This window comes from Mangifera indica, chromosome 6, assembly GCF_011075055.1.
Source record: "Mangifera indica cultivar Alphonso chromosome 6, CATAS_Mindica_2.1, whole genome shotgun sequence".
NCBI classification, from domain to species: Eukaryota; Viridiplantae; Streptophyta; class Magnoliopsida; order Sapindales; family Anacardiaceae; genus Mangifera; species Mangifera indica.
In genome coordinates this window covers 3,868,235-3,883,946 of record NC_058142.1, presented here as the reverse complement: position 1 = coordinate 3,883,946, position 15,712 = coordinate 3,868,235, and the positions used below count along the sequence as shown (strand labels likewise).

The following is a 15,712-nucleotide window of genomic DNA, read 5'->3' as shown; positions in this document are numbered from 1 at the left end:
TTTATGATGAGATTTATGGTCAATTTTACTTAAGAGGAGGTCAAATAAATTTCCACTTTTTCTTCATTTACACTGTTCCAAACTCTGGCTTTAATCATTCATTTTCTAAAAATAATAAAAAATAGTAATCGGCAATTCATCGGCTTGGTATGTGGAAAACATCGCCGACCGCCAATTAAGTCGGTAGCCCCACCAAGATTTTGCCAAGTAAGAGTGGGGAACATTTGACTGCGGTCCACGGAGATGACGTGGCGAGATCAGAGTGGGGTACTGTAAGTCTGTAACCTGTTAATTAAAGTACAATTGAAGGAGTGGATCAGACGTAAATGATGAAGGTCACACTTAAACTGTAACTGAGATGTCTGATTTGTAGGAAGCTCAGTTTAAAATAAAAGCCTTTCTCTTTCTCTGTATTTCTTTTATCTTTTTGGTTTGTTTTCGTGGAGAAAGATCTATTCTAATGGATTATGAAAGGATACACAAAGTTCAGGTAATTCTTAAACCAGCCTTTTTCTTTCTTTTTCTTTTTCTGAATCTTAATGGTGGCTTTTGGCTTCTGGGGTTCTTCTGATTTATATCTTCATTCTCTCTTTCAAATTGGTATTTTCTTTAACTGAGAATGTCTAATTTGGAGTTTCTCTTTGTATATTAATGAGGCCTGGCTTTATTCTGCTATATTTTGTATTGTGATTTTTTTTCTTTTTCTTTTTTTTTTTAAATGAGTTCTGCTAAAGTTGATTTAGAGGAGAATTCATAAATTTTTGTAACAGTTGAATACGTTGTTAATATTGGTGGTTTCTTGTTTAAAAGTTGTGGGTTTGAAATGGGTATTTTTGTGGTTTGATGAATTGCAGGGTGGCATATCTCCAAGTAAGCTGAGGATGAAGCTGATGGGGCCTCATCACAATAGAAAGAAGGATGGATCGAACAATAACTCTGCAAGAACATCTCCTTCCAAGCTTGAGGATTCTGAGTTTGTCAGAAACAGCTTATTAGCCACTAAGAATGGAGATTTTAACGATGAAGGTTTTTTTTTTTTCCTCATCTTCTTTAGATTAAAATTTTTTCTAAGTTTTCATTTTGCAACTTAGTTTGTATTTGTGAGTTTGTATGTGCTCTTTAAACTTTAATGTAAAATAAACAGAAAGAACAACCTTTAACTTTAGCTACATTTGTTAAACTTATTAGTGGTTGTTGCATAAGCTTAATGGTTGGTGGATTTGAAGCACTAAAAATAAAGCAGTTGTATCATCTTTTAAATTGATTTTGACATTTGCCCAGCAGTTGCAGCTCCAAGTTTAGAAGTTGCCAGTGAGGTCGGTTTGGAACGCAACCAAGGTGATCTAGCTTCTTTCCAGCCAAGGGAAAACAGTGATGTTGGTGCAGTCAAAAAGCCGCAATTCACAAAGGGTGATAGTGGTAATTCGAGTGCAATTCACCCAATGAGAATGCTTGAAGATGATAATCTAGATTATGACAGTAATGCTAGTTCATCTAGCTTTGAGTTTCATAAAGGGGAGAGGTCAGGACACAATGCCGTGGCAAGATCCTTCTCAAGACCTATGCCATCTAAGTGGAACGATGCTGAGAAATGGATAATGAATAGACAAAATGCACAAGCTAACTATTCTAAGAAGAATACTTTCCACAACCAAGCTTATAGGTTGCCAGTGACAAACATCATGCGAGTTGCTCCAGAATATGCAACTTATGATCATAAGCCATCAATTACCAGGCCAGCAGACACAGAGTTTGTAGACTTTTGCCAACCTTCATCACAAATGGCTTTTGAGAAGTTTGCTTTTGTTCCCTCTGGGACTCATCAGGGATTCAGGGGTAATGCATTGACTGATGCATATCCTCAAAGTAAGGATTTGACTGAGGTTGGGCAGGGTGAGCTATCTTGTGCAAAAGGTTCAGCCGAGGATGCATCCGGTAAAAAAGTTATTCATTTTCATTTTTTTATTCATAGAACTGGGAATCAGAAACTCGATTGTTGATACTAATACGTTTTTGTATAATTTAAACTTTCAAATGCACGTTATAACTATGCTTTGTTAAAATATGTCAAGAAAGGCTATAATTACTTTCTAAAAGCTTTACATCTAAACAGATGATAGTTTACTCTGTCAATGGGAAACTGCATTTGGAATTAGCATAAAAGGGGCAGTTACCCTACCCATAAATATTATCATGTAACTGAACCCCTAATTAACCTCTTTACAGGTATGGTGAGAATCATGGAACTGAAACCCCACCATAATTCTGTCTCTGTTGTCCCAAATGGATGATATAGTTTTGAAAGCGTGGCCATATATGATGACCTAACCTTTTTATGTTAGTTCTTTTTCATTCTTTGTTGGGAGGTGGTGAGATTGATTTTGAGTAACTTTGTTCCCTTGTTCCTGTTTCAATGCCTCCCAGAGACCAACAGGGAGTGGGTTATTGTTGCTGTGGAAATTTGGCATTTAATCATTGCAGTTTTCATGATATTTGATTTATTTCCTCTATCAGCTTCAAGTAATTTTGTTTTAATCATTTTAAAAACACTCTGCTTCTGATAGATATATTTTAACTCTACATTAATAAAGTATTGAGTTTCAATTGGTCTTTTATTATATTTTTTTCCTCAAATTGTCTTCTCAATATGTATGCTATTAAGATTGTGAATTTGTGATTTGAATGCGCAGTTGTTCCAGCCATAAGATCAGTATGTATGAGAGATACGGGAACAGAAATGACTCCCATGACAAGTCAAGAGCCTTCGAGGACTGCAACCCCTATAGGGGCAACAACACCACTCCGTAGCCCAAATTCTTCAATTCCATCTACGCCTAGGGTAGGGGCACCAGAATCCACACCTGTGGATCACAACACAGATGATGAATCAGAACACCCCCTGGAAAATGGTAAAAGGGAACTGTCTGAGCAAGAAATTAAGGAAAAGACGCGAAGAGAGATTGTTGCTCTTGGTGTCCAGCTTGGAAAGATGAATATTGCTGCTTGGGCTAGTCAAGATGAGCAAGAAAAGAATACTTCTTCTGTAGAAACAGCTGATATAGAGGAGCCTGAGCAGATCGAATTTGAAAAACGTGCTGCTGCATGGGAAGAAGTTGAAAAATCAAAGCATGCAGCAAGGTTCACACTTCTCAGTTTAATTAATTCAATGCAGTATACTTTAAAGTGACTGGCTTCTAGATTTATTTTCTCTTGTACTTTCCACTTCAATTTGACAGAAGAATTTTCTTTCCTGCAGATTTAAACGTGAAGAAATCAAAATTCAAGCATGGGAAAGCCGGCAGAAAGCAAAACTAGAAGCAGAGATGCGAAGAATAGAGGTTGGTTAATTTTTTTTTTCAACACTTTGTATGAAGTCAAGAGAGATAACTTTGCTGGTTACTATTATATGGTAATGTAAAAGATCAAATTATTTTATGGTATGAAAACTATCCAGAGAGGTGAAGAGAAACTATAAGAAAGGAGTGAAATTTATGTACCAACTAGACTTAAACACCTAAAATTTGACCTCTAAATCAAAGTTTTGCCTAGTAAATATTGATATCTTGCTTCTGAAAAAATTTGATTCACTAAGCAAGTATTAGTGGCTATAAAAGTAATGAATGCAATGATTTACAGGCTGAAGTTGAACAAATGCGAGCTCAAGCTCAAGCAAAGATGGTGAAAAAGATATCAATGGCACGCCAAAGAGGAGAAGAAAAAAGGGCAGCGGCTGAAGCAAGAAAAAATGTAGATGCAGAAAAAGCAGCAGCACAAGCAGAATATATTAGACAAACGGGACGGTTGCCGTCAACCCATTTCACATGTTGTGGTTGGTTGTGATAACTAGAAACAATGAATAAAAGAAAACTGCTCTTACATTCATGGAGTTTATGATCCAAGTAATGTTAATGTATTCACAGAATGTCCTGAGTTTGCATTGTTGATCTTTGAGAAAGATACATTATAGGGGTCATGCTTAAGATAAAATCTTAATCTTCTTGATCTTTTAATTTAGTGAAAAGAACCACAGATGATAACATCCTAATTTGCTTTTGATTATTATCCATAGGTGGCTTATTTTGAATTAAATGTAGCCCATCCAACAAATCACTGTAATTCCGCTTGTAATTGATGCCTCGTCTCATTTTTTAAGAACTAGAACTTTCTGAGGTATGCCTTATAAAATGATTGATTGTTCATATGATTCATGGCAATCTAATCTACCATGTATATACAAGTGTACAGGGAACTTTAAATTATGGAGGTGCAACCCATAATTTAATTAATAATATGCTTCTTCAAGTAGCGAAGAAATTCTTTGGCCGCTATCCAATGTTTTTGAGAGGGAGGGAGGGAGGGAGTATACATACACAAACTAAGTTAATTTGTTAATGACAAATAAGATATTAGATTTCATAAAAGAGAAGGAATCAACAACTTTTGACATTTTATTACCACTTCAAAAACTAATCCCTCTCGGTTCCAAATACTTTTGATCTTGAAAAGAGAATTTTAAATATTTTAACTAAGTTGGAGTTTTAACAAGTAATAAATGAATTGTCAATTTTTTTAAAAATAAAAGAGTTTTATAATAAAAAATCTTTGTTTAATTACACGTTTAAAAAATATATAATTTTCTAAAAATACATCATTGGCCTTAGAAAAAGATTAAATAAGTTGGGTTTAAATAATACTAAAAAAAATTATGAATATTAATTAATTTGATGATGAGTTAAAAATCACAGGTATTAAGAGTTGATGGTGGGTAGGCCTAAAAAATATCCATTCTAAAGGAGGCACGTTAGCCCATGAAGTGAGTTAGGCCTTACCATATTTATGATCTGTTCATCTCATCCTTTACACAAGTACTAAAATTTTCTTTAGGTTCAATTCAGTATAACTTATAAATAAGTATATATGGCTATGCATGCTTAGACTGATATTGAATTTACCTATAAAAAAATATTACTTCATTTTGAAAAATTATCTAGACTAATATTGAGAGTCTGGTGGGCTTAAGAAGGTAAAAATGTTTGGTTTTGAAAAATTAACCCTATTAGAGAAATGTTATTTAAGTAACTCTTTAATTAGAGCATACAATGAATTTAAAATTCAAATATCATATATTTTTACAAGTTTTAAAAGAGGAGCCAATGATTTCTACAATATAACATTCTCATAATGATCATTCACCAAAATGATAATTTTCTCATAAGTAAACACGTTGCATTAAAGATAATACTTATCATTTTATATTATTCTTATACTATATTTATTTTTTTAACATGTCTTAATTCATTTTCTCAAACACTATCTACAACCATAACGAACTTCCTAGAGACTTTTCATATTTAATTGTTACTATCACAATTTATCTTAGACATTACTTTAAATTACGTATATTAATTTATGACAAAAAAGTGAAACAATAATGTGAGTAAGCAAATGTTGTAAAGTGTAACATATACAAATCAAATCTTTGATAAACTATGTAAAGTATGAGATTTAAATTAACTTATGATATAAAATTTATATTGTTTTAAACTTTCTAATCTCAACTGCACCATATTTATTAAATTTATGAAAAGTATTAATTAGCATGTTTTCAAATACAAAAATAATAACCCATATGATAAATAAGTAAAGAGTTAGAGATTGATAGAGAATGAGAATGGGACCAAATAAAAAGTTTGATACAATGTAATTGAAGAAAAAGGACAGAAAAACCTTTCCCCACCAAAAATTATAGAGACGTTGAAACAAGTTGTTGGTACCATTATTGTTCATACTGCCCTACCTTCACCATTCCATCTTACAATAAAAGGTGTTTAGCCCCACAACATGGTGCATCAAAATACACACACACACAAAAAAAAAAAAAAAAAAAACTCTATTAATATTGCCTTTATGCAATGCCCCACTAAGCTGAAAAAGATAACCCAACGCTTTTTTATTTCCTTTCCACTTGTCCACACAATTTCTTTTCTATTCCTATTTCTACTTCTACTTCTTTATAAAATTAGGTTGCGGATAAAGAGATAAGGACACAAACGTGCCTCACATGGCTACCCTACCCACTTCACATTCCCCCATTTTTTTCCCCTAGTTTTCCTTAAAATTTGCTCATATTACTTTACATGTGACACTTTTAGATGAATCCAATATTGGTAAAGTATAAAAGAAATATTGGATTTGTATATGTATCTCATGTCGTTTGAGAATGCTAAAATGAGACTGATTAAATAATATGTAAACTTCTTAAGCTATCAAGTACATTCTGGATTACAAATCCCAAAAGCAAAACTATAATAGACTAGTTCATAATCTAAATTAAATCTCTCCAATCAGCAGAAGCTAGTTGGATCATCTTGGAGCACTTGTAAAAGTGAAAGGAGAAGAGGGAAGTGGGGTCAGGTTCATTCGCCAAATCTAAGAACACAGCAAAGAGTACTGACATTTTCACATGAGAGATTTGATTTCTACATAAGACTATATCATTTGCCTAACTGGTAGTTTTAGATGTCTCTTTACCACTTTCAAATTTCCATTACTTGAATGTCATGTCAAACTTAAAAAATTTCAAGTTGGAATCCAAAATTATGAAATCTTTAGCTCACCATAAATTGCCTGCTATAATAAATAAGTTACTGATACAAACTTGTATCACAATCAATAAATCCTAATAAATATTTCCATATTTCATAGCACTTGAAATGTGAAATTTATCTTATACTTACAATATCAACTTATATGTCTACTTTAAACTAGAATTAGGCAGCTGTTGCCACCTCTACATGGATAGAAACAGATAGTAATATTACAGAAGAGAGACGAATATTGACCGGTCAAATCGATCAGTAGTCCAGTGACCCCACCGAAGTTATGCCGCTGCTCAAATTTCTAGAGTCCTGCCGGCTTGCATAATCATCACAGCTACTGTTGGAGAGCCTCTGAATTGGAACTGAATTCAGAAGCTCTATGCCTCGTTTGCCCATTTGCTGCAGTTCTGGTGTTGAAAGTATTTTGATACACCACACATTATTTACGAATTCCCTGGTTATAGATGAATGAAATATATCAATGAAAAGGTAACATGAATGAAAAGTAACAGAGGGAATCTCCAAATTAAGAACCTGGAACCATAGCAGCATAAAGTTAATGTAATCAAACATAAAAGACCTTAGACCATCATGCTTCACCAAGTTCGTTTATTTTGGTCATAATTTCTGTTTTCCATTTACTTTTCCTGTTTAAAAATTTATGGGTAAGATGCCAGACTTTTATAATAAAAAAAGTGAACAAATTTAATCAGAGTTTTACACTAGTAGATGTAAGTACATTCTTAAAGATATGCAAGATATAGTGAAAAAAAAAAGGATACAAGAAAAATCTACCAGAGAATTTAAATAAAATTCCAACAATAAAACAAAGAACATTGGAACTTACTGCCAGGGGTCATCACCAAGAAGAAGAACATCATTCTCCCGGTCAACGAATACAAGCTGCCAGCCTGATCTCAGAGGGTCCTCTAACTGGCCTTCAAGGCCAAACATCCTAGCAAGCTCACTGCGTAGCTCATGGTAGCTGCTGAATTTGGTTATATCCAGTGATCTACCAAAGGACCCTGACTTGTGAACCTATCAATACAAAATTGAGATCAACCAGAAGACATTGCAAAAGGCCACTAACAAATCAAACAGTGCAGTAAAACAATTTGAAAACAGTATAGAGACGACTGACCTTAACAAAGGGTCTGCTTGGTGGGTTTACTTGGCCCACGTTTTCTGGAGATTGTAGGAACCCTGATTCATCAATGCAACTGGAAGGTGTAACTGCTGGATTGATTGAAAAATCGGTTCCTGCAGTGCTCATGTAATTTGAGGAGGCAAAAGGTATGGTTGAGGAGCCACTGTTGCTCCCAACCCCCCCAAGGCCTGACATTTCATTCTGCATCAGAAGAGATGAGGGCTCTATATTAACTCCAAATAAAAGATGGCTCTGTGGATCGGCACTTCCTTCTTGGTCAATTGAACACTCCCTGCCAGGAAAAGGCGGCAAGGAAATTGAATTCTGAGAGATATTTGTCTGAGGTGGCCCCAGTTGTTCCACCTGGGGCAGAACACATTGAGGGGCTCCAGAAGGAAACATAGGTTCAACTGCCACCCGTTTAGAAGGCCAGGTAGGAGAAGCTATCAAGGGATTGGTTCTGGGTAAGTTAAGTAGATGGGATGATTCATCATGGGGAAATGTGCCCAATAGACTATGCAGGGGAGAAACAATAGGGCTTGATACAGGGTTCCCATTTGAGTCAGAGAAACTCTGCTGGTGGCAGAGTGAAGAGATAGCTTGCAAAGGTGATGACTGGGATTGAGAGACTGAAGCAAATTGGGACAAAACAGAGGCAGCACTTGAAATCTGCTGATGGTCAACCTGTTGCTGGTGTTGTTGTGCCAATGGCTGCTGCTGCTGCTGGCTATTGAATGAGTGCGAATGCTGCAACTGTGGTTGAAGTAGGTGTGACTGAGTTTGAGCCTGGGACTGAGACTGAGGTTGGTTTTCTTGAACACCTTGAATAAATGCCTGCTGAGGATGAGACTGCTGTAACATATGGGGCTGCATTAAAGCAGCAGTCTGACTCGGGAGATGTTGAGGTTGTTGGAATTGCAGAAGGGATGTTGGAGTTGGTTTGGAAGGATCTACAGCCCTCATCTCTCGAAGTGCAGCAGTGGCCATAACTTGATACATGTCAGTCTGCAAACCAAGCATTGAAGCATCTAACCTTGGCTGCATCCATGGTGTAACTCCAAGTCCCTGAAAGTTCATAGATTGAATTCCACGGTCTCCATCACCTCGGAGCCACAAAAGTTGAGAATTCATTCCTAGATCATCATCCTTGATGCCTAAGAGCAATAAGATAGTGAAATCAATCCTTGATGTCTACCATGAAAACGAGTTTAAATTATAAGCAATGACTAAAGACAATCATACCATGAAAAGCAGGTAGTCCTGCTGGCCAAGGCCGCTTCAGCCTCAGTGGAAATGGAGAAGGATACATTGGGAATGTTGTTAATGGTTCAATTTCCCACAAGGAAACTCTTGGCTGCCTCTCCCCAGCCGTAGATTCATCCCAGCCCACCTGCATTGATTAAATTTTGTCACAATTTACTTAAGTCATGGTTAAAATAGAAAATAAATAAAATCATATCAAATAAAATGGGTTAAAACAATTGTTATCAAAAAGACCTTGACTGAGCGCCAATGCGAATTTGGCCACCTCACAGGATCTAAGTCGCTTATACCAGTTATTGTGCCCATGTAGCTGAACAAAACATAGAATGTAAACAAAGAAAATTGTTAAATACTAAGATTATAACAACCACATCACAAATTCCTTGTTCAACTTTATGGTGTAGTGAGTATACTTGTAATCCAAAACAGAAAATTGTAATTAAAAAACCAGATGTTGTTCATCCACTGTTCCCTTGTATTTCGTGATGTACTGCCCAAATGCCATTCCAGTTAAGCGTGTCATCTATTCTTTAACAATAATCCAGCCCTTTCTTAATGGTTTTTGGTCTAGTATTTAACTACCACAGACCTTTTATGAATAATTAGCTCTACTATTTTATGGATTAATTAATATTTAAATCAATAGATTATGAATACAAATATGGCCTCCAAGGAAACTATTAAATCAGAAGCTTTCCTCACAATACAACTGGAAAAACAACCAAATACCTAATAACCATATCAATTCAGTTCATATCCTCTATAGCAAGTCAAATAATCAAATGTTTGAAACCTACCGTCGCACACTTGATTCCTCTGTTTCGAACAGCATCCTAAATCGCATGCCAACAGAGACACGAGTATGATAGACTGCTTTCAAATACTTGGCTAGAGGTATAACAAATTCTGATGGACTAGCCCTGAAACAGTGAAATTTCAAAGGCAGGTAATTTATCAAAAACCTTAATTTCTACAAACAAGCACAACAACAAACCTTGGGTTATAAAATATGGTAAAACGGCTATTGGTTGCAGCTGCATGAGCTGCAGCAGCAAGAAGCCCCAAGTGCATACTATCGCTTGATAAAACTGATGAAGGCATCACAGTTGGTGGTCGATTAGCACGGCGGATACCAAGAAGCAATTGATTATTCTCATTCCTGATGCAAGAATCCCTTTTTTGTCAAAAAATCAACAAAATACACCATGACCTTTAGCTAGTAATTTTAGAGCCCCATAATGCTAGTGAGTGTAGACATAACATGAAAAGAAATTAAAAACATCATACATAAAAAATAAAGAAAAAAATAAAAAACCCACAGAGATGAAATTGTTCTCATAGGGAGTGTAAAGGACTTGGGGCTTGTTGATTTTTTTCCCCTTGTTTTCTCTTTTACTCAAATGCAAAATACTTGTCACATGATTTTATTTCTTGCAATAATAAAATGAAAAATCTAGTTTTCTCCATTAACAACTAAGATGTAATAGCAACATTGTCTTGTTCTCTTGATCCTCAAGAATTTATTTGTCAAAACTGAAAACACTTTAGCACTGTTTTACTTTTTATTACTATTATAAATTTAATTTAATTATATTATTAAAGATACTAAGAATGTCAATATATCATTTTAATAACTGTTTATTAAAAGTACATATTTATCACTTTTAAAAGTCTATTACAAGCAGCATTGCATTATTTTGATTTTCGAAATGTTGAAAAAAAAAAAAAGATACCGAAGACATTCTCAAATCTTAAAAATACAATATTTGATTTCTTGCTTTCATTTTCACATTCATTTTGTCAAAATAGAAAACAAAACAAAAAAATTTAGTGAACCCTTAATAGCTAGAATCAAAAGGATGGCATGCAACTGAAATAATATGTTAAATTGTTCAAATGAATATATTGCCATATCTTGGATGACCCCTCAAGAAGAAAATATAGGTTAGATACCTAGAATTATCCAAATAAGGCACAGTTGTAGCGTAGGTCAACTTAAGCATAAAAGAAAAAACTAAAATTTTTAGTGTAATTAACTAATAATTCATGTAGAAAAGACTCAATACAGCAGGATTAATCAGCTGCCTACCAGATAAAAAGCACTGAATCTCCAGCAACAAGTCTCTTAGCGCTTACGAACACACTCCATCCTGTAGTAAGGAGGTGCCTTTTGGGCTGGCCTGTGTGATGAGAAGTCATGGTCATCATCAAAATGTTGTGCTAGAAACTTTTGAAAGTAATCAATTTAACAAGTTTGGGGATTTCAAAGCAATAACAATTTTCATGGGGTATCTTAATTCCTTTTTCACTCATTTCTATGGCCAACAATTTCAACTCAATTTGATGGGGCATCTTAATTCCTTTTTCACTCATTTTCTATGGCCAAACAATTTCAACTCAATTTGATGGGGTATCTTAATTCCTCTTTCGCTTATTTTCTATGGCTAACAATTTCAACTCAATTTGATGTGGCATGTAGGCAACACATAATAGGAGAAGTCCTGCAATCAGTGTTATACTTTGGGTATAGTAGAGGAAAAAGCAGAACCCTTCTAAAGGCGTGTCTTTGAAACACTCACCTCGAAATATATGCCGAAATTTCCATTCATTATCATGTAGATCCCTGGCAATCAACTCTTGAGCTGGGGGCTGCTGGGAGAAGTCCTGCAATTCAATTATGATTTTAGAGATGGTATTTAAGCTCTTAAATGACAGAAGCACTTGATACTGATGGTCAGATCAAGTCACAAAAGGGGTTTACCAAAGGAGGAAACACTTTTTCAGCCGCCCGCCTAGGAACAGAGAATCCACCATGAGTACTTGTGTCACTGGCTGTCAATGTCTTACAAAAATAATTGGTTGGTTGTTTGCTGGAGTTGCTTAACTCTGCTGGAAGATATGCTTCTTTTTGCTCTTGCTACACAATAAGGGTGTTTCAAATAAGAGACCATCCAAAAACTATGTCATTAAGATGCAAGCACTGATTAAACCCAGGCAAAAGAACATACCGGACTCAATGGTTGTAAGGTCATCTGTGCATATACTTCATCAGTCTCAATATCGGCCTGAAAACAAGATGATTTAAGATTTCATCAACCAAGACAAGAGAAATGTTTAGAATCACAAACTACAAAATCTGAAAAGCTCTTACATGCATTGTTACATTGTGCAGCTGACAGACAAGTTGCGGAGGTAAGCTTGGATAGTTGGGTATATGTGCATCCACCTCTTTGTTGGTAGATGCAGCAACCTTCAAGAGTTACCATAAACATACAATTAAAAAGTACTAGGGTTAGTTACAAATCACTTTATCTGATTTCAGTGCATTGTTCAAACTCAACAGATTAGAGAACCTGCCCTCATAAAAACACTAAAATAGGTAAATAATGAGACATTTCACTTTTAAGTGTGAAGTTATAATCACCGTGATCAACTCCAACCAGAGCATTTTTTGGTAGAAATCAGAAACATTAACCAATTCAAAGTTAAATTTAGAAAACAAAAGCGATTAAAACAGTTTTATATCCCTCAAATTGCGATAAAATTAGTCATTCTTCATTCAGAAAAACCAAATTGAGTTATCACCTCTAACACACAAATAAACTAACCTGCTCACTATGGCCTTGGGGGAAATAAACAACCCGGCTTCCAACAGCAGGCAGAGAAACAAGAGGACCAGCACACGCATGCCAAAGCTCAGTGTTCAACACCCTCTTCTCCCCTGCAAAAGAAAAAAATCATACAGAAAAGATACCCTTTTTAAGTTTCAGAGTAAATCAAAGACCTTCAACAAAGAACCTTAAAATAGCCAAAAAGACATTAAGACAACTGTGGCTTTTCTGTAGAAAGACATAAAATAAGAAAGATGTAAATTTGTAAACATCTTAAGAATTTGTTACCTTCTTGGGTTTGAGGACTAAAACCAGCTGAAGCAAGTCTCATTTTTTTGTGTGGTGCAAAATTGAAAGCTTGAAATCCAAACTTCAAAGAAAGATCCACAACATAAAAAACTTCTTTCACTTCACTTAATGTGATTCATGATTCAACCGAAACCGGTTTTGCTACAAAACACAACTGATTTCAGCCTCATATGCTGCACCACATTACAACTCAAATCACTCCTTTCTTTATAAATTGTAGATCTCAAAACCTTTAACTTGTTACAATAAACACCCAGATCTTACCAAACCCCAACAAATACTTATATGCATGTAATAACAACCATCAAGAACTCAGAGAGAGAGAGAGAGAGAGAGAGAGAGTTGTGAGCGTGCGTTCTAATGTTCTAAAATATTTGCAGAGAATATATATCATTAAAAGGGTTGGTTAGTTTTAGAAGTGGAACTGGGTTTGGTACTACTGGCACTGAGTCTATGACTAACTATGAGCTGCTACTGCTGCCACTGCTACTGCTCCTGCCTCTTCTTCTTTCTTTTTCCCTCTGTGATTCGATCAATCAACAAACAACAACTGCCACTAAATTTATTTTTTTGTGTCTATTTTTAAGTAATGAAATAAATAAAAGCAAAAAGTATGACTGTAGCGGATGAAGAGGGTGGGTTTGAATGTCAGATTTTAATATGAGAAAGAGAAAGATGATTCAGATTTTCCAATTTTTCTGCGAAATAGGATTTAGGTGCTAATTTTAGGCAACATCAACACAAATAAGAATACCCTCAATACTTTAGAAAATTAACATCTATGCCATTACATTATTATTCAACAGACAAATATCAAATATTACCATCTTAAAGTATAACTTGAGTTGAAGAAAAAGATTTTATGTATAAAAAAATATAAATTTAAGTCTCTTTTAATTATATATTAAGATTAAATTTTTGATTTATTTGATTTAATAATTTTAGAATCAATTATTAGATTTAAAATTTGTTTTATTTGATGTAGTTAATTCAATAGACAAATTTAATATCTGAGATTTGTCATACTCGATATAATTGGTTCAATAGACAACATCTAATATTATTATCTTAAAAGGTAGTTTGAATAGTAAAAAAGATTTTATACATAAGAAAACATATATTTAAGTCTTTTTTTTACTGTATTTTAAGATTAAATTTTTAACTTATTTAATTGTGAGATTAATCATTTAATCCAAAATTTATTCAACTCAATATGGTTGACCCTGACCCAATATGATTCAGTCTCAATGAAATAATTCAATTCAAATAAGGGTTTCATTATAATAAAATGAAACAATGATTATCAATAGTTCTTGGTTAAAATAATATTTTGGTCCAACAAATAACTATTATATTTTAAAATAATAAAATTATATATACATTTTTTTTATATAATTTAAGTATATAGATAATGTGTTATCATATAATTAAATAATTTTAAATTAAAAATAAAATAATACACAATCATATAATAACACATTACCTATTACTCAAATTATATATAAAATATATTTATATATAAAAAATATTACCCTTAATATAAATTTCCTTATTAAAATCATATTTATATTCAAATGCAAAAATATAAGGCTGGTTAGTTTTTGGATTTCATGGTAAAAGAATTATAAAAATTTAAAAAAGATAGTTAAATTTATAATAAGGGTTTTTTTTTTTTTTTTTTGCCCTTTTAAATAAAAGAATGATTCAAGTAAGATGCATGAAATGATAAGAAAGAAAAGGCACAGGAGTACAAGTGATGTAACATATTGTTCCAAGTTGCATATTTCTTCCCTTGAGGGAGAGGTGGTCCATTTTTTTTATATATTTATCGGTTATATTTATATCAATAAAATTATATGTATATATTTTAAATAAATAATTTAAATATATAGATAACGTATTTTTATGTAATTAGATGATTTTAAATTAAAAATAAAATAACATATAATTATATAATAATACATCATCAATATATCTAAATTATATGCATGTAATATTACTCTATTTATATAAACATCATGCATGTCAAACTCTTCTATAATTACTAATGGCTACCCACTCTCTAGCATCTTAATTTATTTAAATTTCCACTTCATAAATAAATAAAATACAATAAATTAATTAATTAATTAATGTAGAGGAACAAAGTGGAGTGGTATTAGTTTGAATTCTAAATCATGGGCAATGATTCACATGAATGTGTCAAATATTTGCATGGATAAGGAGGTTTCCATTGCCAAATTTGGTAACAATTTTGCCAAGTTAGGCACATCCTCTTTTTATGTGGATTGACTTTAAAATTGACATAGTTTAAAAGAAATGAATAAAATTATAATTATGGAAATGAATAAGTGATTGGGATGAAGGGCTAAAACAAATAAATAAATAATTGGTTTAATTTTGGTAAAAAATATTAAGATAGAGTCCTTGGTTAAGTTAGGTAAACCTAATGTCTCGATCTTTTAACTCCACCATGACTAAATGCCCTGTCCTCCTTAAAAAATTAGGACCAAAGGGTCCATCTATTTATATTATCAAACAATAATTTATGAATTTTTACGAGACCCAATCTGCATTATTTTTAATATATGTTTTTCTATTCTAAACTTAAACAATGGGGTTCACCATTTAATCCCATATTTATTCTTCATGGCTCATTATTTTTGTGTTTAATGAGTTTCTTCTTTATGACTTCTTCAAGTAAATCTTGTAAAAATAAATTTCATGGAAGTCAATTATGAGATAATTTGGCTAGTAAAATTTGAAAGGTAATTATTATAAGA

The 15,712-nt window shown here is 33.4% G+C and overlaps 2 protein-coding genes across 4 annotated transcripts; one reads left to right on the top strand and one right to left on the bottom strand.

Moving 5' to 3' along the window:
• Positions 1–322: 322 nt before the first annotated feature.
• LOC123217941 lies at positions 323–4,054 on the top strand. Of its 3 annotated transcripts, none has more exons than XM_044639039.1 (6): positions 323–490; positions 855–1,026; positions 1,291–1,935; positions 2,691–3,138; positions 3,257–3,338; positions 3,637–4,054. In XM_044639039.1, exons 1-6 carry the CDS (start codon positions 461–463, stop codon positions 3,838–3,840), a joined length of 1,581 nt encoding a protein of 526 aa, XP_044494974.1. In that variant the 5' UTR covers positions 323–460; the 3' UTR covers positions 3,841–4,054. The 3 variants fall into 3 exon arrangements, with proteins under 3 accessions (XP_044494974.1, XP_044494971.1, XP_044494973.1); XM_044639036.1 differs by having other exon boundaries at positions 1,282–1,935; XM_044639038.1 differs by having other exon boundaries at positions 324–490; positions 1,285–1,935.
• Positions 4,055–6,613: 2,559 nt separating this feature from the next.
• On the bottom strand, positions 6,614–13,614 carry LOC123218756 (auxin response factor 6). Its single transcript, XM_044640364.1, has 14 exons — positions 12,909–13,614; positions 12,618–12,730; positions 12,161–12,259; positions 12,018–12,074; positions 11,771–11,926; positions 11,589–11,673; positions 11,099–11,189; positions 10,004–10,168; positions 9,807–9,929; positions 9,244–9,319; positions 8,989–9,136; positions 7,741–8,900; positions 7,447–7,637; positions 6,614–7,053 (listed from the first exon to the last, which is right to left on the bottom strand). The coding sequence occupies exons 1-14, from the start codon at positions 12,949–12,951 to the stop codon at positions 6,855–6,857; spliced, it is 2,706 nt and encodes a 901-aa protein (XP_044496299.1). The 5' UTR covers positions 12,952–13,614; the 3' UTR covers positions 6,614–6,854.
• Positions 13,615–15,712: the final 2,098 nt, after the last annotated feature.